At 41.4% G+C, this 19556-nt stretch overlaps 2 gene segments (V, D, J or C); both read left to right on the forward strand.

The window, feature by feature from the left end:
• The first annotated feature begins 252 nt into the window (after positions 1-252).
• Positions 253-7026, forward strand: LOC125355925. The segment is given in 3 exon segments: positions 253-340; positions 525-749; positions 6941-7026. Coding segments are annotated over 3 exon segments (399 nt in total).
• Positions 7027-7318: 292 nt separating this feature from the next.
• LOC125355926 lies at positions 7319-7820 on the forward strand. The segment is given in 2 exon segments: positions 7319-7373; positions 7498-7820. Coding segments are annotated over 2 exon segments (378 nt in total).
• The last annotated feature ends 11736 nt before the right edge of the window (positions 7821-19556 follow it).

The following is a 19556-nucleotide window of genomic DNA, read 5'->3' on the forward strand; positions in this document are numbered from 1 at the left end:
AGAAAAATAGAAACACATTTAACAGAACAGTCAATGTGGTCTCTCTTTGGCCTACAGGGGAAACACATTCTCTATAGACAAATGTCTTCTTCTGTGGCATGGTCATGAACACCTGGAGAAACAGAACTCTGGCTGAGTGACTGACATTCAGGAGCCTGCAGCTGTTTCTAGCTCTGTATAGCCCGTGGTGATTTGCATGGGCCCAGAGCACAGCCCACAGCCCTCAGGACTTCATAATAGGATGCTCAGACCATGTGGAACAGTCAGTCCCCTTCAGTACCCAGCATGGACATGAGGGCCCCTGCTCAACTCCTGGGGCTCCTGCTTCTTTGGCTCCCAGGTAAGGAAGGGCAGTGCTGGTCATTAACACAGCTCAACATGATCCACGATGCTTTGATTAATTTTGTGTGTGTGTGTGTGTGTGTGTGTGTGTGTGTGTGTGTGTGTGTTTTCATGTTTCCACACAGGAGCCAGGTGTGACATCCAGATGACTCAGTCTCCTTCATCACTGTCTGTGTCTCTAGGAGGCACAGCGACCATCACCTGCAGGGCCAGTGAAAATGTTATTTATGGTTTAGCCTGGTACCAGCAGCAACCAGGGAAAGCCCCTAAACTCCTGATCTATGCTGCAGATAGTTTGGTGTCTGGAGTTCCATCCAGGTTCAGTGGCAGTGGATCTGGGACAGAGTTCACTCTCACCATCAGCAGCCTACAGCCTGAAGATGTTGCCACTTATTACTGTCAACAAGGTTGGAGTGATCCTCCCACAGTGATACAAGTCATAACAAAAACCTCCCAGGGAAGCAGAAGTGAGAGGCTGGGCTGCCCCTCTGCTTCTTTGGATGCTTTCACCTGCTGATGGAGCTTCTCACAGGCCTCCCGGCTTACAAAGTTTCTGCAAGGTTTTGGTAGCAAGAGAGGAGACATTTTCCCCTACATTCTATTTCTCCATCTTTTCAAGTCCAAGAGGACACAATTTATATTTCCTCTCCTGGTTCAAAAAATGGCACACATTAGTTGTCCTATAGATTCAGAATTGTGGTATCAGGGGCTGGGGATATAGCCTAGTGGCAAGAGTGCCTGCCTCGGATACACAAGGCCCTAGGTTCGATTCCCCAGCACCACATATACAGAAAACGGCCAGAAGCGGCGCTGTGGCTCAAGTGGCAGAGTGCTAGCCTTGAGCGGGAAGAAGCCAGGGACAGTGCTTAGGCCCTGAGTCCAAGGCCCAGGACTGGCCAAAAAAAAAAAAAAAAAAAAGAATTGTGGTATCAGTGAGGATTTAAACATCATAACAGAAAATAGAGTGATTTCTTTTAAAGAAATCATTCATTTTAAAATCAGTGAGAGGATGTTCCATTATTTTATCCTGGGGGTTTATGCCAGGATTGTGACATGGGTTTGTGGCTGGTTTCACCTGTAGGCTACAAACAAGTTGATTGAAGATACAGCTTTTTATACTGTCAACAAGAGAACCTATCAGTCTGAAGGACCTGGACTAAAATACCCGGTTCCTTCTGCCCAAGTGAAGACCGGATGCTCCTCGCTCATGCGTCCTTTGTCAGGGATGGGAGATGAGGTCTTGTCTTCCAGGATGAGCATTTGTGAATTCCAAATGCTGGACTGAGGAAAATTCCAAAAGCAGCATTAACTTGTACTTCTGTGAAACCTGTCAATCAAAAGCTGGGATAAAGAAGGTAACTTCTAGAGTTTTCATTTGTCTTGGAAAATTTCAACTCCTTTAAAAATTACATGTTCTGTTGTATGAAATGAAAATAATACCCAACCATAATAATCTGTTAGTAAATAAGCAACCGATGAATAATTATTAATATGCCTCAGTGTTTGTGCAGAACCATGAATTCCCCTCTCATTATTGTTGAATCTGTGGGGATGGTGGGAGAACCTAGAGTCTGCTCCCTTGCCTGCTATGCATGGCCTCCACCTCTTACAGGTGCAGTCAGTGCTTACGACACAGTTATAGAAATGCACATTTGAATTCACTCTTGTGGAATCCAGACCAGTTCCTTTGGTTCATCATATATGGATTTCAACCTGTTCTCGGGGTCCCAGACAGATTCAGTGGCAGCAAGCTAGAAACAAATTTTAACTGACTATTGGCAGAATTATTTCTGAGCATGATAACACAATAGTGTCTGCTCACTGGAATCAACTACCGTCCCAGTGCTACAGTCTGGAATAGGAAACTATCTGCTTGGGCTGCCCAGTTGTAAACTGGTCCATTCAGTGTGGACCAAGCAAGGCACATTCCCCACATCAGTGTTGGAGGAAAGTGTCAAGGAATTCATGTGTCCAGGTTGGTAAGAAGCCGAGAGATGCCTGGACTTCACTTGTCTCATTGGAGGTGCAGGGTCTTAACGATGGTAGAACCTATAGAGGAATGGACCAGTGAGGCTTGATGTTTGGAGAGCTGACTGGAAACCTCACCCTCAATTACTCAATTTTGTTTATCCAGTGTAAGTGTACCAATTGAGGCTGAATTTGTGGCCACAATACTGGTGCAGTTTGATTTATCACTAGTGATTTAGCATTAGTGATCTGTATTTAGTTTTAAGTTATATTACTTGGTAATATGAAGAAACTACTGTTTTCCTCTACTATTATGTTCTTTTTTACTTCCCATGCATTCCTTTATAGGCCAAGGGCACACACACAGGGGAACACAGTTCTAAGGGAGAAGCCAAGAGGGATGTGAAAATGAACACTAAATTTTAACTACTTACAGTTTATCCACAGTTAAAATGGATAAGCTTTATTCAACACATTAAAAAATGTAATACTAAATAAACATCCTATGTTAATCTAATGTAAAACACTCTAATATAAACCTCAATCATTTCCCTTCTTTTCCCTCCACTTACTACCTTCCCTTCTCCCTTACTACCTTTTATGCGTGACTGTGTAAGTTTGTGACATCTGTATGTGTGTGAGTGTGTGTGTGTGAGAGACAGAGAGAGAGAAAGAGAGAGGTGAGGGGGGATGTTGGAGCTGGTGATCTAATTCTGGTACTCATGCATGTTAGACTTGTAGTCTACCACAGATCTACATGAATTAATAAAATTTTGCCACTACTCAGTTGAAATTGAGGGTTTTTTTTTTCCAAATCTTAAGGACCATATCTATTTTAAGATGGAAATAAAATGCCCCCACATACACTGAAAATAAATTTTTAAAAATCCAAAAATGTGATGTTGGCCAAGGCATATTTTACCATACTGGATACTGAACACTTTCCATATTGCAGTAACTCAGGAGTCATTCAATGCACTCTAAATAGACCCATGAACTATAGTGTCAGAAGCTAGGAGATGGACACCTGTAAAACCTGTCAAACCTGAACTGGGGGGTGAAGCCAGAACCATCAGGAGTTCAAGGCCAACCTGGAATCAGAATGATACTCAGTCTCAACATATAAGTTGCAAAACAATCTGAGTTCAGAGTAAGATCACATTTTATTACAAAACCACAAAAAAATGTTGTAGAAGTTTATTGATCAATGACCATATACTAATTATGCTCTCATAGAAGTAATGAGAAAGCGCTACACTAAAGCAAAATGATTCTGCTTTTGCTTGAGAAAATAATCGTGAATTTTACATTTTCCATCCTTATATATCCCATAATGAGAAAAACTAAAATTTCTTTTTTTCCATTGTAACAATTCCACGAAAACCTTTTGGGGAAAGGTTCGTGGCAACAGCAAATTAATAATTCAATGTTTGGCAGGTTTCCTATATGAGTAAGGACCTACTAAAACACTTTAAAGCAAAGGAAGGAAAAGAGAGCACGTGAGCTCTAGTTCTTCCCTATTTGAAAAGAGAAAATGAGCGGTGCAAGTAGAACTCAAGGAGGTGGATCTCCTCATCATTTCACACCAGTGTTGCAGGTATGGATCTAGGAGATGAGGTGATCACTCGCAGTGTTACACCTCAGAGCACAACATCTGCAGCTATTCATCTACATGCCTGGAGGCCTCAGGTGCTTTCATGTGACAAGGGACACAGCAGCTATGCCTATCTGAGTCGGCTCTGGGAGGTTGAGACAGGAGAGGAGATGCTGCCCTGACAGCGCTAGAATAGGAGACCTCATCTTTTATCCCTCTCTGACATTATGCCCTAGAATTCATCAGAAACATTCTCTAAAACCACGTGATTAATATTTCAAATGTATGTTCTTAGCTCAATCTTAAGTGACTTGTGACTAATATCCTTTCTGAATTTAAGGTTGCCTATAAGAATTTAATCTTGAACTAGAATGATTGGGAATGAGAATTGCTTTATATCCCCTACAGATTCATCCCCCACTGTGGTTTCTTCTGCTGGCATATAGAAATGATTACTCTGATCTTGTCCTAAGTAACTCCATCTTGCAGCCAGCTGTCATAGAGATGTTCTGTATGACAGACTACAGTAGATCAAGCCATCCTTCCCACAGGCAAATGCTTTCATGATTCAAACAGAGACAGGCTCTCCTAAACAAATACTTTTCCCAGGGCATGGCTTTTCTCCTGGCATGTCGTTTGAGCCTATAGTCCTGTCTGCTCTTTTGACACTCTCTATATAGTTCCTTTAAATGTAAATAGATTAATATTGCCAACAGAGTTATACATTTAATGTAATAGACTTAAAGCCTGAGCATGTCTACAGTGTTCTAAGAGAATTTTGCTCCATACCTAAGAATGAGCTTTTTTTTTCTGTGAAAAGAGAATATACGACAGTTTTCCCAATTAGTACAGAGAACAGAAGGCACACTGTTTTCAGACAAAATATGCCTGAGTAAACATCTGTTAAAATAAAGATAGAGGGCTGGGGATATAGCCTAGTGGCAAGAGTGCCTGCCTCGGATACACGAGGCCTTAGGTTCGATTCCCCAGCACCACATATACAGAAAACGGCCAGAAGCAGCGCTGTGGCTCAAGTGGCAGAGTGCTAGCCTTGAGCAGGAAGAAGCCAGGGACAGTGCTCAGGCCCTGAGTCCAAGGCCCAGGACTGGCCAAAAAAAAAAAAAAAAATAAATAAATAAAATAAAATAAAGATAGAAATTACGTGATTATCAAAATCTCAATTCAGTAAGATTAATTGATTATAAACATTAAAGAGATAATTGCTCATGCAAATGTAATAACCAGGGCTGGGAGTATGGCCTAGTGGCAAGAGTGCTTGCCTCGTATACATGAGGCCCTGGGTTCGATTCCTCAGCACCACATATACAGAAAATGGCCAGAGGTGGCGCTGTGGCTCAAGTGGCAGAGTGCTAGCCTTGAGCAAAAAAGAAGCCAGGGACAGTGCTCAGGCCCTGAGTTCACGGCCTAGGACTGGACAAAAAAATAAAAATAAAAAAATGTAATAACCAGGAGCATATATGAACCAAACAACAAAGGTCTAAAATATAAGAACTGAAGGGAGAAATAGACTATGATACAAGACTAATTGATATCTCACTACTTGACTTCCAGCAATGAGTACAGCAAATAGAAGCTGATAAGAAAATGACATGTTTTTCTTCACTCTGATATATACACTTAACAAACATGTATGGAATGTCAAAAGTAGAATACATTTTTCCTCAGGTACACATGCAATATTGTTATTGGCCACATAGTAATTCAAAAACTTTGCAAATGTAAAGAGATAAAAATGGAATGAAATTGCAAATGAACTTCAGCAGAAAAATGGAAACTCACCTATGTGAGGATAAAAACCCCTCAGCTTTTTAAAATTTGATCAAAGAATAAATCTACAAATACAACTGAAGACACTTTTTTTTTTTTTTTTGGGCCAGTCCTGGGCCTTGGACTCAGGGCCTGAGCACTGTCCCTGGCTTCTTCCCGCTCAAGGCTAGCACTCTGCCACTTGAGCCACAGTGCCGCTTCTGGCCGTTTTCTGTATATGTGGTGCTGGGGAATCGAACCTAGGGCCTCGTGTATCCGAGGCAGGCACTCTTGCCACTAGGCTATGTCCCCAGCTTCCTGAAGACACTTTTGACCTGCTCAGTGATGGCAAAGGTTTCTGGTAGATTCTGGCATGGGAGAATGAGGCAGCACTGACAACTCTACAGCAGGAGACTATGGCTTCAATCTTCATTAGGCACTACAGTATTTCAGGAGCATTTTCTAAAACCACATTATTGGTGATCTCTCATGAATCACAGTATCCAGCCCTTAACTGTCTTATGACTAATGAGTTTTTATAAATTTATTGTGGATTGTTAGTCTTTTTTTTCTTCAAACAGTTGTCTGAACTACTGAGAGGAAGCATTATTTTTGGTTTCCCACAGAACTATTCCTACTGATGAATGAAGCAGACTCAGCTTCTCAAGTAAACGAAGACATCCACTGTTAAGAATTAGAGACTCAATCTCTGAAATCCTGTCAGAAACAGTGTCACAGAAAATCAAGTAGACTGCAAACAAACCCCGGGATATGTAAATGAGCTGTCTACCTTAGAAATAGAGGAGATTGATAGTATGCTATTATCAACAAGGAATCCCATAGGCTTGAATGAGAACTCTGGAGTGACCAGGACACATGGGAGGTGCAGCCAGCATGCTGACTTTTGTGGCAAACCACTCTGCGTGTCATGCTGAGACTGGAAACCTAGCCTTGCCTCTATTCCTGCTTCCTCTGTGACCATGGAGTCCATCTCTGAAGGACTGGAGTGTGTCCTCCACATTTGTATGTACAAGTCCTACCCTTATTGAGGGTGTACTTGCATGAAAAGTCTATAAGAAGGGAATGAAGTGTATATTAGATCATTCCTGAGGAAGAACTTATGTTATATCTTCACTGTGTGTATTAAATATCAATGTTTCCTTGGAGATGAGAGTGTCTGCAGGTTTTATTTCTGATTAGATTCAGATCACTTGAATGAAATCTTTGATGGGTGTTAACATTTTGAGATATTCATGTTCTCTTGCGTAGGTCCCAGTGAACATGACTTCCTTAATATCTCCCCTCCAAGAGTCATTAACATAGATTCACAACTAAGACAAAGAAGACTGTCCTGATCCCTGAAGATAGTAAAAGATCACCTTACTCTCAAGACAGCACTGAGTTCATGCTGTGGTCCTTAATGACTCTCCAAAGAAAATGTATGCTGCTGTGGTCTGACAGGGGACTTCCTGGCTCACTGGCTAAGTGCAGAGTTACTGAGATGAGCCTGTTCTGTCCCTGTTCCCAGTCCTGCAGCTGTGTTCAGACCCTACTGATTTGCATGTGCCAAGAGCACAGCCCACTACCTGAGCACTTCTAATAGCTGCTCACACCCTGGGCAGGAGTCAGTCTCAATCAGCACTCAGCATGGACATGAGTGCGCTTGCTCAGCTTCTAGGGCTCCTGCTTCTCTGCCTCCAAGGTAAGGAAGGACAGCACTGGAAATCTGTTCAGCCCAGTGCCATCAGTGCTGCCTAACCCTGCAGGGAAGTCTTTTTGCATCATGATTAATATTATGGAGCTTGTCTTTTGTGTTTCTATGCCAGGAGCCAGATGTGATATCCAGATGACCCAGTCTCCATCTTCACTGTCTGCACCTTCAGGAGACACAGTCTCTATCACTTGCCAGGCCAGTGAGCACAATTATAACAAATTACACTGGTACCAGCAGAAACCAGGGAAAACTCCTAAGCTCCTGATCAGTTATGCATCTGATTTGAAACCTGGGGTTCCATCGAGATTCAGTGGCAGTGGATATGGGAGAGAGTTCACTCTCACCATCAGCAGCCTGCAGCCTGAAGATGCTGCCACTTATTACTGTCAACAGAGTACTAGTTTACCTCCCACAGTGATACAAGTCATAACATAAACCTCCCAGGGCAGCAGAAATGAGAGTCTGGGCTGCCCCAGCTGTTCCTCCTGTTGCCTCCACCTGCTGACAGAGCTGCTCAGACACAGCCAGGGCCCTGAAGTTCACTGGCATACAGGCTCCTCTATCCCTAAATTTACTCCCCCCTCCTCTCCCCTAGAGGGATCCAGGTCTAATCTACAGCCTTTCAAAGCTTTGGAGTATGCTCCTGAGGGGAAAGAAAAACTGTTATTAGAAATAAGGGATTCCCTAGTAGTACCTCAGATGCCAGAATTCATCTTCCACTCTAGGCTGTGCAATCTTGTGGTCCATCTTCTCTTAAAATCCTGGTTTGCATGCTAATGCTCTCACCTGCCTGCAGCTCTGCACAAGTAATTTTCAAGTCTCCCTCTCTTCAAGTGTTAATCTACAGGTACCAATAAACAGTGAATCTTTCTCTTCTCACTTTTATCTCTGGGAGGGCTCTTTCTGCAACAACTCTGCTGCAAATGAGAGAAAAGTGAAAAGGTTTGTGGGAACATGATTAGAATAGTGCTTGTGATGATAGTGATGATGAGAGGGAAATTGTAGCTAACAACCTACTATTGCAAACAAACTTTAAAGAAATTAACTTGCACAGAGTTCATTAGACAAAGGAATAGTTCATGAACTGGGCAGTTTTCAAACATAAATAGAAAGAGCTTGATGGTTTGTTGCAAGCCAAATTTGCCTGATTTAAACATTAGGCAAATGCTTTTCTGCTTATGACTGAAATTAATCTGCTATAATTGGCTCAAAATCAGGTGCTTGTTAGAAAGGTATATGCTAAAGTAGGCCTTTAGATTACATAATTACGTGCTACTTCAGATTTTGAATCTTGCCTAAGGATGCAAGGGTGGAGGCATTCTCGGAACAATTTTAGATTAACACGAGTCTGAAAATGCTCACTATTTCCACAATTTTTGGAATTTTGTCACTTAGGGATGGTCTCAGGATATCATTGGTTATGTTTTGAGTATGGGGTCATTGCACAAATGAATAATTATGTGACAGAACAAACAGGGAAAGGAGAAAGATCAGATAAAAATGTATATATCTTTTAACAAATAAATGAAAAGTGTTTCATAAAAATGTGACTATAATAAACATCTTTTGCTTAGTAAAAATGTGACTGTAGCAGAAAAAAAATGGAGCTGAAGCAGATGTTTTCCTTAATATGAGGTAAATTTCCAAAGCAACATTTGTTTAAACTCCAATAGCAAAAGCTACTTTAAGATGCTAGAATACTAGATAAGACAACAAGAAAACAGCTCTATGGAAACTTTAGGGAAATATGTCTCAAGGGATTTTGTTATTTAACTAGAGAAAACATTTTCCCAATGAACACAGCGAAGAAAATTTCATTACCACCACATGTTGAAATCTCACTTGATTTATTTTAAAAGCAATGGTTTATTGCATGCAAAAATGATTTGATAGTTATAATGTATATCCATGGGATAATTAAATGTCTTATTGACATAGAATAAAGATTTTTAGAATGTATTATATTTACTGAACAGAACATGTAAAAATTATGTCTGAATTACAGATTACTGAACTCAAATTTACCAATGCAGTTTCATTTGGATAGGTGTTGTTTTTTTTTTCAAATTCCCATTTTAGCAGAACATTGTTTTTCCTTAAATAGACTCTGTCCTCCTTAGTGCAAGACACATATTATCTGTTGGCTGGTTTGGTAAAGTTCTTGCCAGCAGAACCAGCATGCAGGCAAACTCTGCTGCTCTCCTCGGGACTGTGGCATCAGAGGAGACTGGACTTGCACTTTCAGCTGTTTCCAGCTTTATAAGCCTCTGCTGATTTGCATGTGCCCCAAGCACAGTCCACTGCCCCGAGTGAGTATTCCATAACAGGCTGCTCTCACTCTGTACAGGACGAAGTCCAAGTGAGATGATAGCATGGACATGAGGACCCCTGCTCAGCTCCTGGGACTGCTGCTGCTCTGGCTCCCAGGTAAGGAAGGACAATGCTGGGGCTTTGCTCAGCTCTTGTGTCCAGTGTTGTTTGGTTTTCAGGGAAGTCCTCTTCTAATGTGATTAACTATGTAGATATTTATTCTTATGTTTCCAATGTCAGGAGCCACTGGTGGCATCCAGAAGAGCCAATCTCCATACTTCCTGACTGCATCTCCCAGTGACAGTCACCATCATTTGCAGGGCCAGCCAGAGCGTTGACCCACAATTTAAACTGATATCAGAAGAAACCAGGAACGCTCCTGATTTCTACTGTAATGAACTTGATGACATGGATGCCCTCCAGGTTCAGTGGCAGTGGATCTGGGACAGAGTTCACTCTCCCCATCAGCAGCCTGCAGCCTGAAGACGTTGCCACTTATTGTCTGTAATATTATGATAACATACCGCTACTGTTAGAAGTCATAAAATAAACCTCCAGAGAAGTGAGAGGCTGGGCTGCCCCAGCTGCTCTTCCTGGCACCTCCATCTGCTGATAGTGCTTCTCACATTCAGCCAGACTCTGAAATTTGCTGGGTAGAGGTGGGTAGGGAGGCCCCTCTGCAATCTGTTTCTCTTCCACTTCTTAGTCCCACAAGCACAGACTTGTCAATGTCCTTTCACAAAACAGAAAGCATATTTTACCTGAGGAGTTTGAGTTGTGGTATCATTTGGGAATTGTATAGCTAAACAGAAGTCATTCAACACTCCAAATATGAGTTGCTTAATGCAGAAATTTAAAATCTAAAGCACACCTTCTAATGTTCTAAGGCAGTTTAGAAGTGGGAGATTCCCGGTTCTTCTCTAGAATGCAGCTGTCTTAAGCTGTTGGAGGCGGAACTATGTGATCCTCTTCCCTTATAGAAAAGCAGGGCTGGGGTGATTCTGTTGATGCTCTCACCTGACCCACGTAGCTCTCCAGGTGTTTCTCCAGTTCTTGCTTCTGTTCAGGTGTCTGCTTGTGGATGTCAAGAAATAGTCTGTCCTTTCTGTCTTCAGCCTCTAAGGGAACGAGCCCCAATGAAACAACTCAACAGGAGTCCATGGAGAGAAATGTAGTTCTGGGAAGTCTGCTTCCAAAAATGGTGTTGATGACTGGAGAGCTGACACTTAACTGCCCAGGATGTTCAATGTCAGGGATATTTCCGGAATTTTTCCAGATTTTTGTCAGCATGACCATAGCATACATTTTATTGTAACTTCAAATAACTGGGATCATAACAAGGAGCCCTCATGTCTTAGGCTAAATTAAAAAATAGAAGTGATTGTATTAAATTTACACCAATTTTTCCATGATGTCCACGAATCAACAAACAGTTGGAAAACGTCTAGACAAAAAAAAGGAGCAAAACAGAAGGCATGCAAAATGAAAACTAAGATATTTAGTTTAAGATTTGTTTGCCCACTATCACATTTCTTCTTTCTTAAGAAGTTCTCTAGAAATCTAGTGTCTGCAACATCTCTGAGAGCAGGTCACAGATGAAGAATTGTAAACCTGTGTTTGATCTGATTAATGATAATGAAGGTTGTATTAAGTAACAGATTTTAATAAATAATGGAACAATCATGGAGGTGAATTTTTGCAGATGTTTACTTCTACTAAAGAGTTTCCCCCAAAAAAAGTCATTTAAGAAAATTACTGCTTTAAGCAATTTGTTGAAAACATATTCTGCTTTATTTTACATATAATGCAAAATGATGTTAAAAACATGTTGATCCTGTAATTAATTTAAAAACACAATTATTTTCCATATTATGATAAAATTCCTAGATATTTAACACTTGTAAAACTTTAGGAGTTACTAATATAACAAAATACATCAAAATATATGTTAGACATCATTTGATAGACACATATATTACAAAAAATAAATATATATGTGCATATACTACATATATATTTCCTATATGGTTGACTCCATTCATTTATAACCAATATGAATATCTTTGTCTATGGAATTTTTTTTCTTGGTAATTTTTGTATCTAATTCACATTTTCCTTTCTTTTTAAATTTTTATTTATTTACTTATTTGCTTATTTTTTGCTGGTTTTAGGACTTGAACTTTGGGCCTCCTACTCTTGGCTCTTTACCTACTACCTGCACTCTATCACTTGAGACATGCCTCAATGTTGGACTTATTTTTGTTGTTATTGTTGATTGATTTTACCTGCAATCTTTGAGACTTTTCTGGGCTGTCCCTGTTGAAAGTCCTGGCTCCTTAATTATAGATAAAGAACGTTGGGAGTAGAAGCTCTACAGATTTATTATTGTTACTGTTTTCTTTTGGTACCTAGTTGCATTGATCCCATTACGTCTCACATAGTGCAACTTAATTCATTCATTTATGACCACCTTGAATAAATCCTAACCCAGAGAGAGAAGAGTTCATTCAAAGTTCAAATAATAAGGAAGTGCAGTAATTTTTCTGGCTTAAAACTACATAAAAAAAGAGACCTGGAGAAGGTAAGAGAGCAAAACTATTCAAATAAAAACTCAGCTCTAATCTTTAGCATAGTGTGGTATGAAATGATTTGGAGTATGTAGGATGTGTGTGTGTGTGTGTGTGTGTGTGTGTATGCACACATGTATATGTGATCACTCATCAATACTGGGGTTTGAACTCGAGGCGGGGTGGTGGGGGGCTGTTTCTTAGGTTTTTTCACTCAAGACTAATGTTTGACCACTTCAGTCGTGGCTCCATTTCCAGATTTTTGATGATTAGTTAAGATAAGAATCTCAGAACCTTGTAGTCCAGGCTATCTTCAAGCCCAAAGTTCTTAGGTCTCAGCTTCCTGAGGAGCAAGGATTACAGAAGCAAGCCACCACCACCACCTGGAGCTGACCTTCTCTAGAATTATCAAGCCTCCTCAGTTCACTACCAAAATGTGGTTCCCTGTTCAGCTCCTGGGGCTGCTAATGCCCTTCATCCTGTAAGAACAGAGGGAGATGAGGAAGGAGCTGGGGTGAGGAGGTAAGGTCTGATGGCCCCTGTGTCCCAAGGCTGTGTTCACATGTGAATGTGCAGTGTGGCCAGCAGGATGGACATGGGAGGTATGTGTCTGCGAGACTGAGGAAGTGTCTAGAGGAGCAAAGCCAGTGCTCTTGTGAACTCTGTCATGCACATAGTTGATGGCAAATTCCAAAAGCTTGCATTAAAAACTATGAAAAAAATAGGTATATAAACCAAGATCACAAAATCTTTTAAGCATGAAATAAATAGCAAACAATGATTATGAGCTGAGATCTCTCTCATGTTGTAAGCATCACCAACACTTGCAGGTCCAATGCAATTAACAATATTTACAACCCAAACTACAAAAAGTGGCTCAAACCTACAACTGCACAATCTGAGCTACATTAACCAGTTTCCATCTAATGGCCCAGGTCTGCTTGTAGTTCCACAGCTGTGTATCAGACAACAAAATCATCTTCATCTGATGGCAAAGGTGCCTCACTCTGTAATTCAGTGGCTTTGGGGCAGTTCTTTGCTAATAATCACCAGCCTGGCTATCCCATGTTGTTGCCAATAAACACTGCTCATACACTGCATTCTGACAGAGTAAATCTGAACACGTGTGACTATTTAAATTTACACTGTATTTAAATTATAAACTAAATACTTCATTTTCACTCATTATATTTCAAGGGCTCCACAGCCATATGGGACTACAGGCTGCCATGTTGGTCAGCTAAAACATTGTCACTGCAGAACCTGCTCTAGGAAGATGTCAGTCTAAAAGTTTAATGTGATCCTATCTGAAGGCACAGCCCTTGGAGCTCTATGTCCACATGCCTGCGGCCTGAGGTACTTCCCCAACTGTCACAGTGTGATGTATTTCACAGCTGGCTCTGGGAGGTTCCAGGGACAGCAGGGATATTGCTGCCCTCACCTCACGGCTGTAGACAAGCAGACCAAGGCCTCCTCACCAGCCCTGCCATTAGGCCGAGAGAACCTCAGGAACGTTTCCTGAAGCAACATTATTGGCCTCTCACATGGAGAACAGCAGTCAGCCTTAACTGTTGATGATTACATTTTTTTCTGAATTTAAGGTTTTCTGCTACTCTTGTCCTCAAGAAGATGTCTGAAAGACTGGAAAAAAATCATGTTGATTTGCTGCAATATCTATCCCAATCATATGACTACAATTTGTAGAGAAATGTAGCAACCTAGTATATGTGTGGTCTATTTCTTCCGGTCTTAATCCTTTCTAAGTATGAAACAGCACTTTGATTTCTTGATTCTTGCTCTTCTAAGGATAATTCTTAAGAATTACCTTAAGAAACAAAAGGCTAGCTAGGGGCCAGTGGCTCATGCCTGTAATCCTAGCTACTCAGAAAGCTGAGACCTGAGGATGTTGGTTCAAAGCCAGTTTGGGAAGGAAAGTCTGTGAGACTTTTATCCCCCATTGACAAACAGAAAACCAGAAATGGAACTGTGTCTTAAGGGGTAGGATGTTAGCATTGAGCAAAAAAGCTCAAAAACAGTTCCTAGGACCTGAGTTTAAGCCCCAACACCAACATCAAGAAAGAAAGAAAGGAAGGAAGGAAGGAAGGAAGGAAGGAAGGAAGGAAGGAAGGAAGGAAGGAAGGAAGGAAGAAAGGAAGAAAGGAAGAAAGGAAGAAAGAAAGAAAAGGAGGAAAAAGAAATGGAGGGAAAAGAAAGATAAGACAATCTTTTCCTGAGCCATGAAGAAAGCAATAGATCATTCTATTCTGATACATTAGAAATTGTCTCTTAATCTCAGAAAGGAACAGGATACCTGGAAAATCTGTGCTGTCCTGATCTCACCTGAAATACCTGGAGACCCTGAGCATGTGCTGAGATACAGACGTGAGCCAGACCTGCAGCTGTGCCCTGCCCTGCCCAAGCCCTGCTGATTTGCATGTGCCCAGGGCACTGCCCACTGCCTCAGTGACTTCTTCATAGTTCACTCACACCCGCTGAGGCAGTCAGTCCCAGTCAGCACCCAGCATGGACATGAGGACCCCTGCGCAGCTCCTGGGGCTCCTGCTGCTCTGGCTCCCAGGTAAGGGACCCAGTGGGAAATTATTCCATCCAGTATGGTCAGTATTTTTTGGCTGTTCAGTGAAGTCTTCTAACATCATCAAATGTATCGCTATTTGTGTTTTCTGTTTTCAATTCCAGGTCTGAGATGTGACATCCAGATGACCCAGTCTCCGTCCTCCCTGTCTGCATCGCCAGGAGGCACAGCCTCCATCACATGCAGAGCCAGTCAGAACATTGGCAGTTTGTTAGCTTGGTATCAGCAGAAACCAGGGGAAGTTCCTAAGCTTCTGATCTATGGTGCATCCAATTTGCAACCTGGGGTTGCATCAAGGTTCAGTGGCAGTGGATCTGGGACACAGTTCACACTCACCATCAGCAGCCTGCAGCCTGAAGATGTTGCCACTTATTACTGTCAGCAAGGTAATATTTATCCTCCCACAGTGATACAAGTCATAACGAAAACCTCCCAGGGCAGCAGAAGTGAGAGGCTGGGCTGCCCCAGCTGCTCCTCCTGCTGCCTCCACCTGCTGACAGAGCTTCTCACACCCAGCCAAACTTCTCAGGTCACTGGAAAGGTTTGAGAGAAAGGTTATGGCGGCATCTCCACACCCTAACTCTCTGTCCTCCTGCTCACCCCAAGCAGCTCACACCTGACAATGCCCCTCTGACTTACAAAGAACACAGATTGGTACTCATGTGTAGTCCAAGTTAGGCTAAAAATAACTGCAATCATTCAATGAAGAAGCCATTATAGGTGTGGAAAAGCAGGTTCTGAAAAGGAAGACAATATAGCTTGTGAATTTTTTTGAAAAATGCTTTTATAAAGAAACAGTAGTCATTAGAAATTTCGATTGCCACGGGCTAACTGTATTTGAAGTGCAGTATGATGTTAGGTGTGTGTACATACTGTGCAATGTGTTAATGACATAATTAACCAATCACTTCATCACTTAAAACACTTACTGATGTTTTATAGTCAGGTGAATTTTTTTCTTCAGCATCTGTGATCTTTAAATAAATGACATATATTTCAATTAACATGTATACAACTCATCCAATGATTTTATCTAGCTTTCAAATATTAATTTGTTTTTGATGCTGAATGTCAAATTGATCATCATTTTTTAACGTGATTGTCCCATCTCATGAAACTGAAATGGAATAATGAATTGTTAAAGACTTGAGGAGATATAAAGACAAAAATAATAAAAATTTCATAGCCCTGTTTTGGAAATTACAGACATTATTCTGTTGCTTGATTCAGAGCATTATTCAAGCTCAGATAATCAAAGCAAAATTGCCTCTGTCACAGTTCAAGTAAACCCACACATAGAAAAATAAAAATATGGAAACATGCAAAAACAGAATGTATGTAAGACATTTATGGAACCATGTTGTAGTGACAGGTACATAGTGACCCATATTACATCACTATTTACCAGTGTAATCTGAAAGTGTCTTCCATCTATCATTCAGATGTACTAAGAGTCATAGATTCACATTTAGTATTTAAAGTATAACTTTATATATAGAACTAAGCACCGAAGAAAGGGGTTAAATAGAGAAGGATGGGGTAGAAAGATGAAAGTGGTGACATTGATCAAGATGCATTGTTTATAGATAAGAAAAATACACTTAAAAACAAAAAAGTGTGTATGAAGTTCTCACCACAACTCTAATTTCTGTCCATCCATGTATTTGCAAGATGTGGATGGACAGGATTGAGTCTCATAAGGTTTCTAATCACATATGAGATGAGAAGAGATCCCATCTCATTCAGAATATGCACAGGAAAGCAAAGAGGGAGAGGAGTGTTGGGAAATGCACTTCCTGAAGAGACTGTGATGAGCGGAGCTCACAGCTGATGACCCAGTGAGGTCCTGGCCCAAGGCTCAGAACATATCCAGGAAGGCACTGCCCAACATCATGTTCACACATGCCTCTTCCTATCAGCAACTTGTAACCATAGGGTCCTTCTTTCCACTGCTGCAGGCATCATGGATTGCTTTGGTTATCACCAAACACAGAACACATCTGATGCCACTTCTCTCAGAAGAGCAGGCCTTGCCCTCCCCTTGGCTCTTCTCACACTGTTGCCCCCACCTGGCTATTTGCATATTGCTCCCTAAGGAGGACCTTCCTTTCTAAGTCTGAGATAAAGGCTCAGCTCTGAACCTGCCTTGACCTGACAAGACTCCTCATTTCACTCCTAGAAATGAAGTCCTTCTGTCATCTCCTGTGGCTGTTAATGCTCTGGATCCCTGGTAAGTGCAAAGGGAGATGGAAAGAGAGTATGGGTGGGGGGAGAGCTCTAAGGTTCCAGTGGTGCCCTATCCATGTATTAGACATGCAGGTCTTGTTATCTGTGTTGGGCCAAGTGGTGTATAGGTCTTGGAGAAGGAGAAACATTTAAAAGAGATGGAACCTGTGCATGGGTAAAAACTGCAGGGTGAAAATACTGTCAGTGACACCTAGAGGCTCATTTATGCTTTAAATATCTCTTCTTTTACTTATTGTCCAATCCTGGGGCTTGAATGCAGGGCCTGAGCACTGTCCTTAGTGACTTTTTTTTTTTTTTTGCTCAAGGCTAGCACTCTATCACTTGAGCCACAGCACCACTCTGGACTTTTCTGTGTATGTGGTGCTAAGGAATCAAACCCAGGGCCTCATGCATGCTATGCAAGAACTCTACTACTAGGCTACATTCCTACCCCTCTTCTTTTAATTTTTGTTATTTTTCCATTCTGAGTCAAAGCATGAAATATGAATAAAATGCAATATATATACAAGCATAATTAATAAATGTGTCTCTCTGTGTGTGTTTGTACATAACCATGTGCTTTTGTTTTATTCTAATTTCAGAATCCAGTGGAGATGTTGTGCTGACCCAGACTCCACTCTCCCTGCCTGTCACCCTGGGAGAGCCGGCCTCCATCTCCTGCAGGTCTAGTCAGAGCCTCCTGCATAGTGATGGATACACACATCTGGATTGGTTCCTGCAGAAGCCAGGCCAGTCTCCACAACTCCTGATCTATAGGGTTTCCAACCGAGCATCTGGGGTCCCAGACAGGTTCCGTGGCAGTGGGTCAGGCACGGATTTCACACTGACCATCAGCAGGGTGGAGGCTGAGGATGTTGGGGTCTTTTACTGCTTACAACGTACACATGTTCCTCCCACAGTGATACAGCCCTGAACAAAAACCTTCCATCTGGCTGAGTGAGCGGCCCTCAAGGGTTGCTTGTCTGGGGAGCAGCAGAGCAGATTGTCTGAGTCTACTTAGGAGGAAGGTACTGTGATCAATGTGAGAGTAACTCTGAGTTGATATGAAGTGTATGTAATAATGTGACAACATATAATCTACAAAGACTGGGAGAACAATCATGCAAGCACAAAGCCCAGGAGAGATCAGATAAATCATGAGGTATTTCTTAAACAAATCCTTCTTCTCTTAAGTAATATCATAACTAGCCAGTAATAAAATTATCAAATGTTTTCTATGATTTTATTCAATTTATTGTGCTTTCAGTTCAGAAGCGCCTTTTTTAGTTTCAGCTCTGTGTGTTCCCCAAACCCTGCACGACTGTCATTCAATCCCTTAGCAGAGTTCAGGCACTGTTTCTAGGCTGGATTGATCCGAGAATGATACACTACTAGAGCCTGCACAGTGGTCTTTTGCCTTCTGTGTCAGGGGCTCTGGCTGTTGTGATGTTCATACATCCCAGAAGTCTGAGATGGAACTCTTGTTCAATGAGCACAGTATTCAGAGCCATGCAAGGTCAGCCCCTGTCACTTTATTTGAAAAAAAATGGCATGGGTGTACCATTGATACTTAAGGGTGTCTTCCATCCACTTCTATCACTTTAAACGTTTGTGATTTCTTTGTAATGAGCCTTTCAGAGTGATGATATTGCATAGCCCAGGCCTTGGGGGATTCTCCAGTGGTGTAAACTGTTTCACCACAATGCTCGCAAATATATCAGAGAAACAAATGATGAAGATTGAGATGCACTGAGTTCACCCAAGTAACATGTATTGGAGAAACACAAGTCTTGCATGTATGTCAACAAGTGGAATAATGTTATAACACAGAATTTTCTATCAGGAACAGTAATGCAAAGTTCATACACAACTTTAGCATTTTGTAGATGACTAGTCAAAACCACCACACAGTTGGTTCACAGTTCTTAAACTCTATCTGGGCATGTTACCAGGCAAAGAGAGGCGCCCTTCTAATACTTCTTACCACAGTACAGAGAGGCGCCTTTCTCTTACTTCCTATGACAGGACAGAGAGGCTCCCTTCTAATACTTCCTACTACAGGACAGAGAGGCCCCCTTCGAATACATCTCCTAATACCTTTCTATTCCTCACCATTGTGAAAGGAAAAGTAAATGATCATTGTGCGTCAGGCATAGTTCTCATGCTGGTTTGACAGTGAGCTGTCAAAAGTATAAAGTGATTGACAGTCAGCTGCCACCACTCTTTTGGATCTTAGAATCTTGCCAATTTGGTGATGGGCCAGGAGCTCACTTGGAGGTATTTACAGATATTATCATTGATTCTATGATCAAGGCAACAAAAATTCATTGTAATGTGTCAAAAAATAGAAATTACATTCAATATTTTCTGTCAACATTTGAAAAGCAATAGGAAACTTATGTAGAAAAGTATGTACTCAGGCAAACACTGAATATAACTGTGTAATAGTCATTTACCTAAATATATACAAATAAA

This window comes from Perognathus longimembris, chromosome 8, assembly GCF_023159225.1.
Source record: "Perognathus longimembris pacificus isolate PPM17 chromosome 8, ASM2315922v1, whole genome shotgun sequence".
NCBI classification, from domain to species: domain Eukaryota; kingdom Metazoa; phylum Chordata; class Mammalia; order Rodentia; family Heteromyidae; genus Perognathus; species Perognathus longimembris.